We start from the raw sequence: 14,379 nt of genomic DNA on the forward strand, positions 1-14,379 counted from the left end.
CTGTCTCCCTTCTCCTTTCTCCTGTGTTCTCCTGAGATTCTCTCAGTCACATTCCTCCCAATCTGTCTTCTTCTGGGAGGTGCAGGGCTCTTATGTCCTGACCCTCATCACAGCGGCTCCAAAAGTCACTACATCGTGGAGAACACACATCAGTGGTAGTGTGTCCATCCCAGGGCGGGGCATGTTAGTGCGGCGGCACCAAGCATTCTTCAACGTCAAGGTTGGTACATTTCATAAAGCCAGTGAATTCCACACAAATAATGATGGCGTCTGTTAGTTATTTGGAAAGTAAAACAAAGCAAAGCAAAGCAAAACAAAACAAAACAAAACCCTACCAAACGCTGGATACTCAAGGGGCATTTTTTTTTTTCAAATATAAATTCCCAGAACTCTAATTTGACTACTCAAGGAAAGAGGTGATCCTTGAAAACACATTTGATATCAAACATCTCCCAATAATCTTTATGTATGGTCTAATAGTTTAAAATTCTGGACTGGGGGATCTGAAACCTGGTGTTTTCAAGCTTGACTTCCAAGGGACCCCTTCTAAGGACTGGAGGTCAAGGAATGCAGGTGGTAGGAAAATCTAAGTGCACAAGCAGGTGTGCCCATATTGTCTTGGGGAGCGTCAACTGTCAAACTTCCTAGAGAAAAATGAGAAAACATGTACTAAAAGCTTTAGAATTTTGTACTTATTTACTTATTTATTTAATTTGACGTGGGGGAAGGGCAGGGGGAGAGAGAAAGAGAACGAGAGAATGAGAGAGAAAGAATCCCAAGCAAGCACTAAACCCTCAGCACAAAGCCTGACATGGGGCTTGATTGCATGACCCTGGGATCATGACCTGAGCCAAAACCAAGAGTCAGACACTCAACTGACCAAACTACCTAGGGACCCTTGGCACTCCTAGAATTTTGTACAAAAAATTAAAAATTTTTTAAAAGTAGGCTCCATGCCCAATGTGGGGCTTGAACTCATGACCCTGAGATCAAGACTTGCGTGCTCTACCTAACTGAACCACCCAGGTGCCCCGTCCCCAATGTATATTTTTAATCCAACAGTTCCACTTCCTCTAACATGTTATCCTGTGGAAATAATCATGCCCGTGCCTCAAGATTTAGCTACAAAGATATTCATCACAGCACTGGTAAGAATAGCAATGTTTTCGCTAATTACAGGGTAGAGAGCAACCAAATTATGACACATCCATCTAATGAAATGCTATGCAATCATTAACTGTGACATTGCAGAGTAACAGCTGATGCCATGGAAAGATATTTAGGACACACAAGTGATTCTTCAAAGCACGTTAGAGAGCAGTACCTAGCATACAATCCCATTTCTGTTAAAAATCTATTTTGTGGAAGGCGGCCTTTTGGAGAGGGCCCCGGTGGTCCCACCTCCTGGTGTCTACATGCCTGTGGGTCTACCCCACACGGTGCCAGTGTTGGGCTCTGTGACCAACAGCACATGGAAAGAAGTGACGGTGCGTCACTTTCATATTAGGTTATAAAAGACTGACTTCCGCTTTGTCCACTTGTGTTTCTGTATTTTTATTTTATTTTTCCTATCAGATCCTGGGCTCTAGGGAAAGCAGGCAGCCATGCTGTGAGGCGCCCTATGGAGAGACCCACACGGCAGGGACTGAAGCCTCTGACCAGCAGCTAGGGAGGAGCTGAGGCCCGCAAAACTCCCGTGAGCGAGACTGGACATGTGGCCGCTGGCCCCCGCCAGACCTCGGCCCCGGCTGACAGCCTGACCGCTACCTTATTGGGAGAACCTGACTCAGAACCCCCCAGCTAGGTTGTGTCTGGATTCTGGACCCTCTCGAAAGGTGACTTAAGAGACATGCACTGTTGTTGAAAGTCACTCTGTTTTAGGGCAAATTTGTTAGGCAGCAATAGATAACAAACCCGTACGTGCAGGCAGAAATGACCAGAAGGATATAATCCCAACTACTATTAGTGGTGGTGGAATTATGGGTAATTTTTATTTTCTCTTCTGGTATGTTGTTGGCAATGTTGTTTTTCCTTTTGCATTAAACAGAAACACACATGACCATGAGAGATCAGAGAACGGAGAACATAAAAGGATAAAGACTAGGGGGGCCAATTTTAGCTCTCATAAAGATTCAAGTCGGTTAACCTAAATGTACAACAAAAACAAAAGCAGAAAAGTGTGCTGCCTGCCTGGCACCGTGGAGTTAGGCTTCACCTACCAGAAACCAAGCAATAACGCTGTGGGGAGCAGAATTCAGTAACCTCAAGGAAGGAAAGGAGACTTGCATAGATGTCTTAAAAGGAAAAAAATCAAATAGTAACGAAGTCACCTGCTAGCCAATCACTGGCGTCTTGCTTACCCAGCTTCTGGTCAAATCGCCACGCCGCAACATAGGCATTGTGCCTCAGACTGCTCTGTGTGGCCAGGGGCACAGTGACGTAAATGGGGCCGTCCACCAGCACGGGTGTTCCATCACTGCTGAGCAAGTGGACACTGACGGCGGTGACTGGAGTCAGGTCATACCTGGTGCCGTTTCCTGGAAGCAAGACGGAATCTCCATCACGTGCACAGAAAGGCCCCATGTGGGGCCGCTGCAAGGTGAGTGACAAAATAGTAACAGCCACCATTCACCGAGGGCCTCCTCTAGGCCAGGGACTGCACTGGGCGCTTTGCATATATAAAATCCGAAGGTCGGGTGTGCCGACTCTAACTACCGGGCATTGCTCTCAGAAAGGGCCTCAAAAGGAAGAGATTTCTCTAGGGTGTCAGAGGAGGGTATGTGCAGAACTCCCTGATATCAACCCCTCCCTAAAGGGAGCCCCACACATGTGTTAATTACTCGGCTGATCGCCACAGTGAAACCAAAAGTTTTACATTATGGACTGCTTTCAAAAAGAAGAGGGGCAGGTTTTTCCAGGAGCGCCTCAAAATATTAACTTACTTCTACTAAAAGTACCCTACTGAAAACTCATTCTGGAAAGATTTAGGAGTTATTTTAGTTGCCATTGTTATTTTGATCTGTTGAAAAGGAATTTAACAGGCCAACTATTCTACATTAGGGGCTTTTTCTTCTCCAAGCCAAGCCTTTAATGACTGCCCACTTTATAGATAAATTAGGGAATGCTTAGGACAGCGATATTATATTTATATACTTAAGCGATCCATTTTGGAGCACTTTTTCTGCAGTGAAATATGATATCACACAAAACGTTTACTGTCGTAATTTCAAATCTTGAGCAAAATGACAAACTCACAGTGATAAAAAAAAAAAAAAACCTTTAAGCTCCATTAGAATATAATCTAGAGGATTTCTTATTAAGCTACTTACATAGGTACCTACCTATCAACTACCTCAGCCGATGCAAACCACCACTTAGGACTAGATGTAAACATTTAAGGGAGATGTAGTAAATTTTAGAGTTTTCAACACAAGTGATGGCCAAATCCTTTGTAGAGCAATTTATATATAGATCACAGCAGCACTACCTTTTACGATTTATAGCCATCTGCCATTGAAAGAATAGGAATGGTATTGGGAATTTCGTCAAAAGGTCCATGTTGGAATCACAGGCTCAAGTTGTGAAATCTTTTAGCCTGGACTTTAGTCTTTAGGGAACAGAAAGCCAAACCCCAGAATTTACCCTATTTCTGGTCAAAATATCTTCTGGGATGAGACCTAAAACAGTGCCAACTGCCCAATGGGCACGCGGAGGCAAAGCCGGGTCTCCAGTGCAGCTCTCTAGGTTCTGTTAGACTCTCTGGATGGGGCAGGACCGCAAACAAAGAGAAATTAAGTAACTTACTAGACTCTATATCAACAATTTATCAATAATGTTTTCAAATCAGGAAGTGCTGCTTTCAGCGAACCCAGGCAGGATGAGGCAAGAGAGACAAGTGGCAGGTAGAGCAGGGAAAGTATTCCGGACTCATCGCCCATCCTTTCCTCCCGCTTAACTCTGCCTCCTAATACCCCAATGGTCACTTTTCAATTTTCCCTTCTTATTTTCTCGCACATTCCCGGCCCAGGAAGCCAGGGTTGTGGTCCCAGAGGCACCACTAACTGTGACTGTGGCCTCTGGTAAGTTACTTCATTCCTGTGGGATTTGTTTCCCTCATCTGCATTATCTGGACTAGATGATTTATCCAGGAGACTATGGAAACAAACAAGCTGGGCTCTAAACATTTAGAAGTAAGCACAGCATTGCAGAAAAGAGCATATTAATTTAAAGTGATATACATTAGCTTCTGGAGATTCGAGGTTCCTTTACGAGTCCTCTGTTAGAAGATCCAGCAGGCAGCTATTCTGGCTTTCTCGGTCGCTGCTAAATACCCACTCCGGTTCCACGCCTTCCAAAACCCCCTCCCTTGTCCCCTCCCATTTCTTTATTCTGCTCCAAGCTTTGAAGGGCTCCATTGTTTGCATTCCAGTCCTGGTTATAAGACTGCAACTCTACAGGAAGCACCGAGTTCTGTATAATGAGGACTTTCCTTCTTGTTCCCTCTTGATGTTACCAGGCTCCTGTCACGTCAGAATAAAGACAGGTGTCAGGCAAAGGCAGCAGGGGGAGGGGCAGCACCGCCGGACCACGCTTAGGAGGCCTCGGACCCGTCCCTTTTAACGTGAGGGGTTTTGCTCAAGGAGCACCTACGGTCCTGCTTGGCTTTGCATCTTGCTACCAGCTTTGCTGGGTGTTTGTCATTCTCCTGACTCTGCTCTGTCTTCCTAGATTTAGTAGCAGAAGTCGTTTCCTGGGAACTGCTTGGGAATGTCAGAACGGTTGGGTGCATGAAATTTCTTAGAAACCAGAGTGGGGACTGTGGTGCAGTGTCTGTGGCCTGTGCGAGAGGTTGCCCCGTGTGACGCTGGGATGCTACGAAGCAAGTGGACGTGCTGGACGGGGGAGGAAAGTGGCCCACATCTCCCTGGGGCTCAGTTTCTCCATTTACGGCCCTGGAAACTCCCCCTGAACCGCACACCACCAAGGACTCTCTGGGGAGACCGGCCAGCGGAGAGCTCTCCAATCCCATCCGTGGGCTCCCCGCACTTTTGTGGGACTCCAGGGACGCCAGAGCCTGCCGCCTCACCCTGGCGTGCGTGGGCCAGGCCCTCACGCAAAGCTGCAGTCCCTTAGATGCATTTTACCAAACAGGAGGGAGGCTAGCAACGGTGGGGCAAAAGAGAGGCTGTGCACAGTGTGAAACTGGACACGGGCACCTGGCTGATGAGATGCGGGGTGCTGAGCGGAGCCCATGCGCCCACGCCCTCCTTGGAATGTGAGCCGACACTCCACGGGGTGGCCGCCGTTCCCGGCAGTGCTCAAGCGAGGTCTGATTCTTCCCACGTCAAGTATCAGTAATTTCAGGGGAAAAGAGGTTGCCTGTAACCTTCTAAAGACCTTCTTCCTTCCCCCCTGAAATAACAGTCATTTAAAAATAAAACTCTAAAATCAATAGTCCTATGTCTCTGCGTTCTTCTCCCTTGCCCATTGTCTCGAATTCCATAATTTATTCAAGAGTTCTTGGAAGTGGAGCACAGAAAAATTAAAGAGCTCTGAGGAATGAGGTCGCCCCTCCAAGTTAGGGCTTTAGGCTGGTGCACTACTTATTGGGGAGACTGGGGAGAGGGTGCCTGATGCTTTCAAATTGTATGTTTTCCTATTCCAGAAATAGTACTTTTCTCTAGGCCTGTACGTTTAAAGGAAAAGTCAAGAATCTCCCCCAGTAATGCTTACTTAAAGTGGCTACCAGGCATTTTCATCTGATGGCCAATTAATGGATGCATTAATTGCATCTTTGGGGGAAAACTGAAGAATGAAGCAGTTTTTCTGAAGGCAGGTGCCACAGACAGGCAGGTGTCACAAAAGCAAGGAACAAATTGCCAGGTCATCTCGATCGGTCCCCAGAAACCTGTCAGCATTCTGCACAATGGATCAGATGCTGCAGGTGTAAAAAAAGGTTTTTGGAAGGATCCGAGAGATCCGTTTATGCAAAGCCCTGGAGGGCTCAGTGAAATTTAATAAGAGTGTTTCTGGAAAATGCAGTCACCTCCTTACCCAGCAGGACTTAACCCAGAACAGCCTCTGGGTTTCACATCAGACATTTGGGGAAAACAAGAGGGGAGACCAGAAACGATGCCGTACTTCAGAATCTGCTACTTTCCATTCCCTGGGACGAGGGACCATGTTAGGGCCCAGTGTGCTGTTGGCTGAGAACCAGTTTTTACTGGTAAGGAATTATTACATATTCTCTGGCTGGTGGTTTCAGTGTCTCTGATTTTTTTTTAGCTCTGTGTGTCATGTCAGAATAGTGTGACACTGACAGCTCACTTCGAGGACAGGAGAGGATTCAAACCAACTTCAAAGTCTGGCCATTGTTTGTCAAGTCAAGGCAGAGACAGCAGCACAGAGGATGGGAGAGAATGTGCTAGATGGGGACAGATGGCAGAGAGCAGAGGCACCCACTCCTAAAGGCTCCTGATCTTAGAAATCGCACCCCCTTGTCCCCACTCTGCACCAGACCAGTGCCACCCCTCTGGCATGTGGGTGGGGACGGGGCATCCTCCAGGCTCCAGGGGGCCAGTGGGACAAGAGGCAGAGAGCCTCTAACTCTGACTTTACATTTAAAAAAACCAAAACCACAACAATTTCAATGAAAAGCACGTCTCTGAATTAAATCAACGTAGTCTACCAGAGTGGAGTTCAGAAGGTACAGAAGGCCGAAGGACTGAAGGAGACAAAAGTCATTCAAATACACTGCAGTGGCGTAGACCGGATTCCTTAACTAACACAGTTTCAACACCCTTGAACTTGCCGGCTCTGGTTCTTCCATTTAGCACGAACCCTTCCAGCGCCACAGAAAAATTCAAACACAGAAGCTCCAACTGGGAAGGGGAGAGACTCAGAATTACCTGTTCCATTCCCATCTAGTCCTCGCAAATAAGGAAAGCTGTCCACCTCCGATGGGGAGCTGGCGGCAGTGAGGAAAGCTGTCAGGTCACCGTAGCTGGTGTTCTCGGGCAACCGCAGGGCTCTTCTCTGGAAGTGAACACGAGGCTGTGGCCGGGCACCTGCAGAAATGAACTTCTGAGTTACCTCCCGAAGGGGCAGTCAATCTAAGGAAACCAGGAAGTGCCTCTCTCCGCCCCCTCCTCCCCGGTCTCCTCCCCTCCCCCCATTCGCCGCAGGGCGCAAAGATGTGACAACATGCTATTATGGGGACAGGAATAATAGCCCATTGTCACGTTTGTTTTGACACAGGATGTTATTTGGGTTTTTAACAAAAAGCTTTCCCAAGTCGTATTTGAGAGCAAGCAGTTTCACTGCCCAGCGTTTGCCAATGGATGGGGGTGACGTTTGGGGAAAGGAAGTCCGCAGGAGGGAAAGGAGTAGATGACAATTCATCTCTTTACAAAGCAAGAGATACCCTTTGATGCCGTTACCCACACGCCTCCTGCATCTTCTGGTAGAATCTGGCTTCACTCCACACACCACACAGCAGCAGGCCAAAGGGAGGAAGTGTACAGCCTGGGCATGAATTACTAACAAGAGCTCATCAGTAAGGAACCCCCTTCCTCTGGTGGAAGCTGCCGGGTGGCATCCAGTCTCTGCTGGCGGTGTGCAGCTTACGTTGACGATGTGGGGACGAGACCCTTGGAGTGAAGTGGAGCATCGTGCCTCCGTCACACACAGCTCCTGTGCGCAGAAGGCCGGGTGGGCCAGCCGGTGACAGCACCTGCTGTGCAACTGCACTCCACGTGTTGTTTTGATCGCAAAGCCCGAACCCATGTTTACCAAATGCTCCGGTGACAGTCGCAAGACGTCAAGGTGCTAAGTCATCCTTAAGGTGCAAAAACACCCTTAAGACAAAAATGAGTAGAACTGGGAGTGACAGCACTTTACCACTGAAAGTACACACTTGTGTGGTTTAAAAGGATGATTCCTCAAAAGCAGTGATCCGCCCCGGCGCTCGGGTCACTGCATAGCCTGCCCAGGGCTTGAGGTCTCCCTGTGGTCGTCTGGGGGCTCCCTCCCCACAGTCCATGGCTGTCTGGCACCATAGCCCCCGGCCCTGAGTGAATGGTCTTTATGCCAACTCCACGGTTCCTTTTAACCCTGGGTCAGAAACTCTGCAGTGGGGACTAAGCTTATCCAAAAGGGTTCTAGCAGAAGGGAGTTTTAGAGCCCACAGGATCAACTAGCCCACATCTCTCTTCTACAAGTGAGGCCACAGAAGCACAATGGACGTTGAGTTGGGGTGGGCTGACTTGAGTGTGACAACCAAGATGGTGGAGAGCCAGCTGCTGTCCGAACCTCCTAAACATCACTGGTTAGAGGTCTCCGATGGCTGGTCTGCACTCCATGAAACACAAGCCCCACTTCAGGACCCGCGGGAGCCAGATGCCCAAAGTCATGACTTCTCTGTCTTCGGTCACCTCCGCTGAAACTAACTGGACCACACGCAGTCCTGTTTCAAACCATCACTGACACTCTGTACCCCTAAAACAACCCCCAGGAATGCACGAGCATCCAAGTGTCTGTTCACTCCCAGCTCTGCTCAGTCTGGTCTCTTCCTTTCATTTCACAGAAGACTGATGTCTTCCGCCTGTCACCTCCTGGTCTGCACAGAGCTCAGACACCTCGCGTCCCCCAGGAGCACCCCACGCCCGGCAAGGAGCACTCTGCTTCTCTGTTCTCCTCTCCCCCGCTGCACTCAGAGATGTAAAGTCAAAGGCAAGGCTGCCTTTTCCATCTCCTCACCCCCAACTACATGACATCATTCACTGCTCCTATTGTGTTGTTTTCAATGAGAGTGAATTTTCTGAGAACTTACTTCCCTTTTCTCTACTGTTCTTTGGTCTAAACAATGCTGCTGGGGCCTGCCTGGGTTTCACACAGTGGGGGAAACAAACACTTTGCAGATACACAATTTCTAAAGTGTGACCGGGCACGGCGAGACTTATCCTCATGAGGGTTAAGGCAGAACAGGGTGAGATACACGTGCAACTCTCCAGGCCTCAGGAAGAACCCCTGGGAGACGGGAAGGCTGAGATTTTTGCAAAGGCTCTTTTGGCTGGAAGGAATAGAAACCTACTCAAACCAGACCAAGTGAAAAGGGCAGCTGCTAAAAGGTGAAGGGGGAATCAGACTGAGGCCCTCATAGGGACTGGCCTGGAACCTGGGAGACTCCAGACCCCATCGCACCCCAGCTCTCACGGGCCTCTGGCCGTCTCTCCTGCCCTCCCTCCCCATCTCCTTCCCTCTCTCCCTCACCCCTCTCTCTAACAGGGCACTTACCGTCTCTTGCTCTCTGGCATATCATGCATGTCATTGGGAGATGCATCTCACTCCCCTCCGCACCCCTCCTCCCTCCCCTCCCCTCTGCGGCCTCCCCTTCTTTTTTTGTGCCAGAGAACTTGGTCACTGGCCAGACATCTGGGGTCTATTTGCTGTGGCTGGCAGGTAGGGGCACAGAAGGAGGATGCCTGGGGCAGGTTTACTAGGAGGGGACGTGGCCTGTCCAGCCAATTGCACACACGCTGTGACCAGCATGACACGGACACCTGTCTGCTGAGGGACCAAACACACTCCCCGACACAGAGCAAAGACCAGACCTCTGCCTGTGGTCAGAAATGACTGAAGACACATGAGAGGAGTTATGTTAAGGGCTGAAGTTACTCTAAGCCTCGGTGTAAATGAAATACACAGGATCTGCGTGGGGCTGGGAGAACAATCAGGACCTCAGGCCATCTTCTTGTATGAGTGCTGCTAGATTTCTGTAACTCCAGGATGGGCTGTGATGGGCTGGGCGGGGGGAGGGACAGAAGGGGACAGGACTGGCTAGGTCTTCTCCGGATGCCTCTCCCACTTTCCCTACAATAGCGGTTTTTCAAACTTTCTCTGTTGTTCTCAAACGCAGGGCTCCATCTCCATCCCTGAATGCTCAGGATCTGCGTGGTTAGGGAGCGTGGGGCAAGCTGAGGGCAAAATGCAGGCTGGCGCACCCCCCAGCCCCCACCCCAGGGGGATCTGTGTGATATTCTTCGGACACCCCCGGCTACCCCAGAACAAAGAGAAGGGGTGTAGGCACTTGCCACGGTGATGTGGTGATGTGGGAAACACAGGCAAATGGAACATGAAATTCTCTCACTGCCTTTAGCCCAGTGACAAGTCCTGGTCGGCAGAGTGACCTCCCTCCAGGAGCTCAGCTGCCTTGAGGATGACACTTTGCAGGGGGCAAATGAGAACCTTAGTTTAATATTATTCCAACCTTGAGGATGCTGGAAGTCAACTTCCTTTATCTCAACTGCCCCAAGATATACACTGGCAATCAGGCCCCAGGCTTATGGCCCCTGATAGACATCTGAAGGGCCTTGTGACTGAGGTTTTATTAAATGGTAATAAATGGCATTTTCCTAGCAACAGCCAGCCCCTCAAGGTCCTGGCAACCTGGCTCCCAGAATTCCTCGAGACTTACTCTATCCCTGACCCCCTCCCAACCTGAGGGTATATAATGAGTTACCCTTCATGACCCCAGGGCAGCTCTTCCTGCCCATGGGTCCTGCCAATGTGCTTTAATAAAATCACCTTTTTGCACCAAAGATATCTTCAGGAATTCTTTCTTGGTGGTCGGCTCTAGACTACCGCACCATCACCCCAAAACCTCATCATGTGTTACCGAAACTACTGGGGCCGCCGCCTCCTGTCCTCCCTCCTCCCTTGTCCCTTCTGTCCCTCCTCTCCACGGTCAGCCCAAGCCTCTAGCCTCACTTCTGCCTGTCATACAGCAAGACTTGGCACAGCCTAGGAACTATTCTTGTCTTTCTCTACAGGCTTTTCCTCCACAACCAACAAATATACCCGTCTCTTCCTCAACGAGGAAAGTAAAACCTGACTTTAACACTGTTATCCCCGAAAGCGAAGGCCTCTTTTCCTTCCACCCAGCCCCCAGAGAGCTGGCATTTACTCACAACACACACGGCGCTCGTTAATGTCAATGGACAACTGTATCATCTGCGAACCCATGACCACTTCCCAGCCTTCCCCCTCGCTGACCTCTTCACAATGGTCAACAGTGTTCGCCGCCCCCGCCCAGGAGCCCCTCCTGCTTGGCATTCGCGCCCCTATGCTCTGGTCTCTCTAGAATCAGCCAGCTTTTTCCTCTGCAAGTGCGTTTTTTTTCCCCCTCCTCCCACCTCCGGATGAAACAGTTCCTAAGGGGCTGCCTTCAGCTGCCTCGGCTGTTTCTGGGCTCTTTCCTCACTGACTCCCCTCCACGGTGGCCTTCCTGTCCGCACTGAGCCCCATGTCTGCCTCTCCCTTCCAGACACCTCCACCTGGATGCCCCACAGGTGAATCGACACCATCACTGACTTTCTCTCCCACTTAACGTCCCCTTCCCTGTTCTGCCCCACACCCAGCTTTGCTCCCAGCACACCGTCGTTTTCCCTATCATTCTGCACATTCACGCCCCGCCAGGATTGGCCGATCTCCTCCCAGCAACGTTTCCAGCATCCTCTTCTCCTCCTCTCTGCCCTCACCCTACATTACCCTGCCTTCCCCCTCACCTTAACAGCGCTCCGGCCTGACGCTTTTTTCCCACTTCATCTACGGACACACTGACTTTTCTAAAGTCACTCCGGTCACATCCCTTCTCTGCCCAGAGATGGATCTCCATCACTTAGCAACTTAATGATGGCAGCGACAATTACACAGCAGGGCAGACCCCCATTACTGATTCTCATCCTGTAAGTGACACGTGGAGTTCAATGCTTTAGAACGTACAAAGTTCTCTATCATTTCACTTACTGTTTACAACAATTCTGGGAAGGAAGAACCTCTCCGCTCTTTGAGTCAGGAAAGCTGAATCCCAGAGAGGCCAAGTGACTTGTCCAAAGGCACACTGTTAGTAAGACACAGAAAGGAATTCTTGCAAGCCTGACTTCTGTTCCCCTCCTAGCTCGCCACGCCTACCTCGGAAGAGAGGCTGGACTTCCTGCCAATTGGCTTTCACCCCCTCGCCACGCGGGACTGCACTGCCCTCTGCTTCCACACACGTTCGGGTCTCTTCTCCACAGTCTCTGCCTGCACATCCCACACAGCATCCAAGATGTGCCTTAACTGCCACTTCTTCCGTGGAGACGTTCTGGATCGCACCCCAGCCTCTAAACGCTACGTGTATCTTTCTCCAGCAGTGACCTCACTGCGCCCTGTGAACGTGCTCATCTCCCTAATCAGAGGCACTACCACAAGAGAACACGGAGCAGGGGAGCCACTCAACTCTATGTTTCAGCCTTTCGTCTATCACCTTCTAGTTGAGAGACTTTGGGCTTCAGGTTGTTTATCTTTCAAATGGGTGTGAACATGCCTGTCTCATGATAGGGTTGCTGCAATGCCTAGATCAGAACATACATGTATGATGCCCAGCAGTGCCTCCCGGGGCATAACAGGTGCTGGGTGAACATTAATTTCCCATGTCCTCTCCCTTGCAGAGCTGTCCTGTTTGGAAGAGGATGGAGATGCAAGTGGAAGCTGGAAGAGGAAGGTGGTTATGAAGGGCTTCTCCTGGAATGGTGGCCTGGGGTTTTGGGAGCTGAGGGAGACCCGGAGGAGAAATACAGGGAGGGGGAGGCGTGAGGAGATAAGAGGTGTGGCCCTGTGTGGGAGGAGAGGCTCATGGTCGGGGAGGGACCACAGGAGACACATCAGGAGGGCCAGAGAGAAGTCACCAAGCCACCCTCCCCTGGTGGCCTCTCTTCTCCGTGCAAGGTCCTTGGTAGGAGGAGGGGTAGGGAGGCAGGCGGGGCATGGATGAAGTGGGTGGGGCTTGCAGCAGTGCCCTGGGGACCAGAAGGGAGGGGGTGCTGAGAGTGTGGCCCAGAGCAGTGGTGCATCTTCATGACACTTTCTTATATATGTCCTCACAGACAGAGTCAGCAAGATGCCCCACTTCTGAGACAGCAAGAAGGTCTGCTGGACGCTGTGGGAGCCAGAGCCGCAGGCCACCTGCCAGTACCATCCATACTTAGAATTAGTAATCTTGAGATTTATTATTTTTTAATGTTTATTTATTTTTGAGAGGGAGAGAGAAAGAGAGAGAGAGAGGGAGAGAGGGGGGGGAGGGGCAAAGGGAGAGGGAGACACAGAATCTGAAGCAGGCTCGAGGCTCTGAGCTGTCAGCACAGAGCCCAACATGGGGCTTTAACTCACGAACTGCGAGATCATGACCCGAGCAAAAGTCAGATGCTTAACGGACTGAGCCACCCAGGCGCCCCTCAAAGAGAATAATTCTTAGAAGATAATCTGTAACTGTTCTCTCTTGTCATTTGCTTCCATCCCATCGCAAAGTTGGAATGCAATTTGCAAGCATTTCTGTGACAAGGAGCACATTTTCAGATACAGCCTATGGTGCAGAAAAACTCTAGAGTTAACCAATTACTAAGCTGGTCCTTCCTCTTTCACCACATTGTTATCATAAGACTGCTCCAGGCTTTCTTTATAAAACAACGTCAACAACAAAAACACAATCACTTTCCTTACTTTTTAAATGAAAGTTGACTGCCAAGGCTAGTACCATTGGAAATGTGCATTTATCTGTGTCTGAAGCTAGTCTGATGAGAGACTAGTTTTTGAGTGTGTATGGTCAGAATTTAAATAAATTCCATACCTACAAAGAAGAAGACAAGCGGGCTGTCTATTTTTCTAGGAAAACTCTCATTTCCCATGTGTTTATCCCATTTGGCTTGTGTGTAAACATTTCAAAATAAAAAAGTCCACTGAAGCATGAAGCATCTAACTAATGAGGATGGGGCCCCTTCCCCTCCTCTCCTGTTTTCATTTCCACCCAGTGACCTTCATTCTTCCAAAGCTTTCACTTTAGTGTCTCATAAAACCGAACAATGGGCATCATCACCCAACACCAGGCACGTAACATGTGTGAAGTTTCACCACTGACCTGTCCTCATGCTACCTACCTTTTCTCAGGTGCCTTTGACACATTATAACGTCTGAACGACACGCTAATATTCAAAGGCTTCTAGTACTTACAGTTCTGATCAAGTAAGAACATATTTTTTCTACTCTGAATCCACCAAAAAATTAAATAAATAAATGCACCTACACTTACCCAGTCTGAGAACAAAAATCTAACATAGCTTTTATAAATTCAGTTGTATATTAGTTGTGTAGAAGAGAACTGCAAAGACCAAAAATGATCTACTTATGGCTTTCCTTTCAACTGGTAAGAAAACATGAAACAACATCATACTACTAACTATGGTAGGAAGGGAGGTATCATAATAAGATTCATGAACCTTAGCTGAAGGGTTTTAATCCACCCTCTGGTTACTGATAAGGACCTGAGCGGCCATGAGGGAGGCAAGG

The 14,379-nt window shown here is 49.2% G+C and overlaps 1 protein-coding gene across 1 annotated transcript in view; it reads right to left on the reverse strand.

Annotated features, from left to right (window-relative positions):
• FAM171A1 (family with sequence similarity 171 member A1) overlaps positions 1 to 14,379 on the reverse strand; it is a 92,385-nt gene that overhangs the window by 29,307 nt on the left and 48,699 nt on the right. The window contains exons 4-5 of the mRNA XM_029955575.1: positions 6,909 to 7,067; positions 2,361 to 2,537 (exon numbers count right to left, since the gene is read on the reverse strand). Coding sequence (XP_029811435.1) covers positions 2,361 to 2,537; positions 6,909 to 7,067 — 336 coding nt within the window. The remainder of the gene's footprint in view (positions 1 to 2,360; positions 2,538 to 6,908; positions 7,068 to 14,379) is intronic.

Source organism: Suricata suricatta, chromosome 10 (genome assembly GCF_006229205.1).
Source record: "Suricata suricatta isolate VVHF042 chromosome 10, meerkat_22Aug2017_6uvM2_HiC, whole genome shotgun sequence".
NCBI lineage: Eukaryota > Metazoa > Chordata > Mammalia > Carnivora > Herpestidae > Suricata > Suricata suricatta.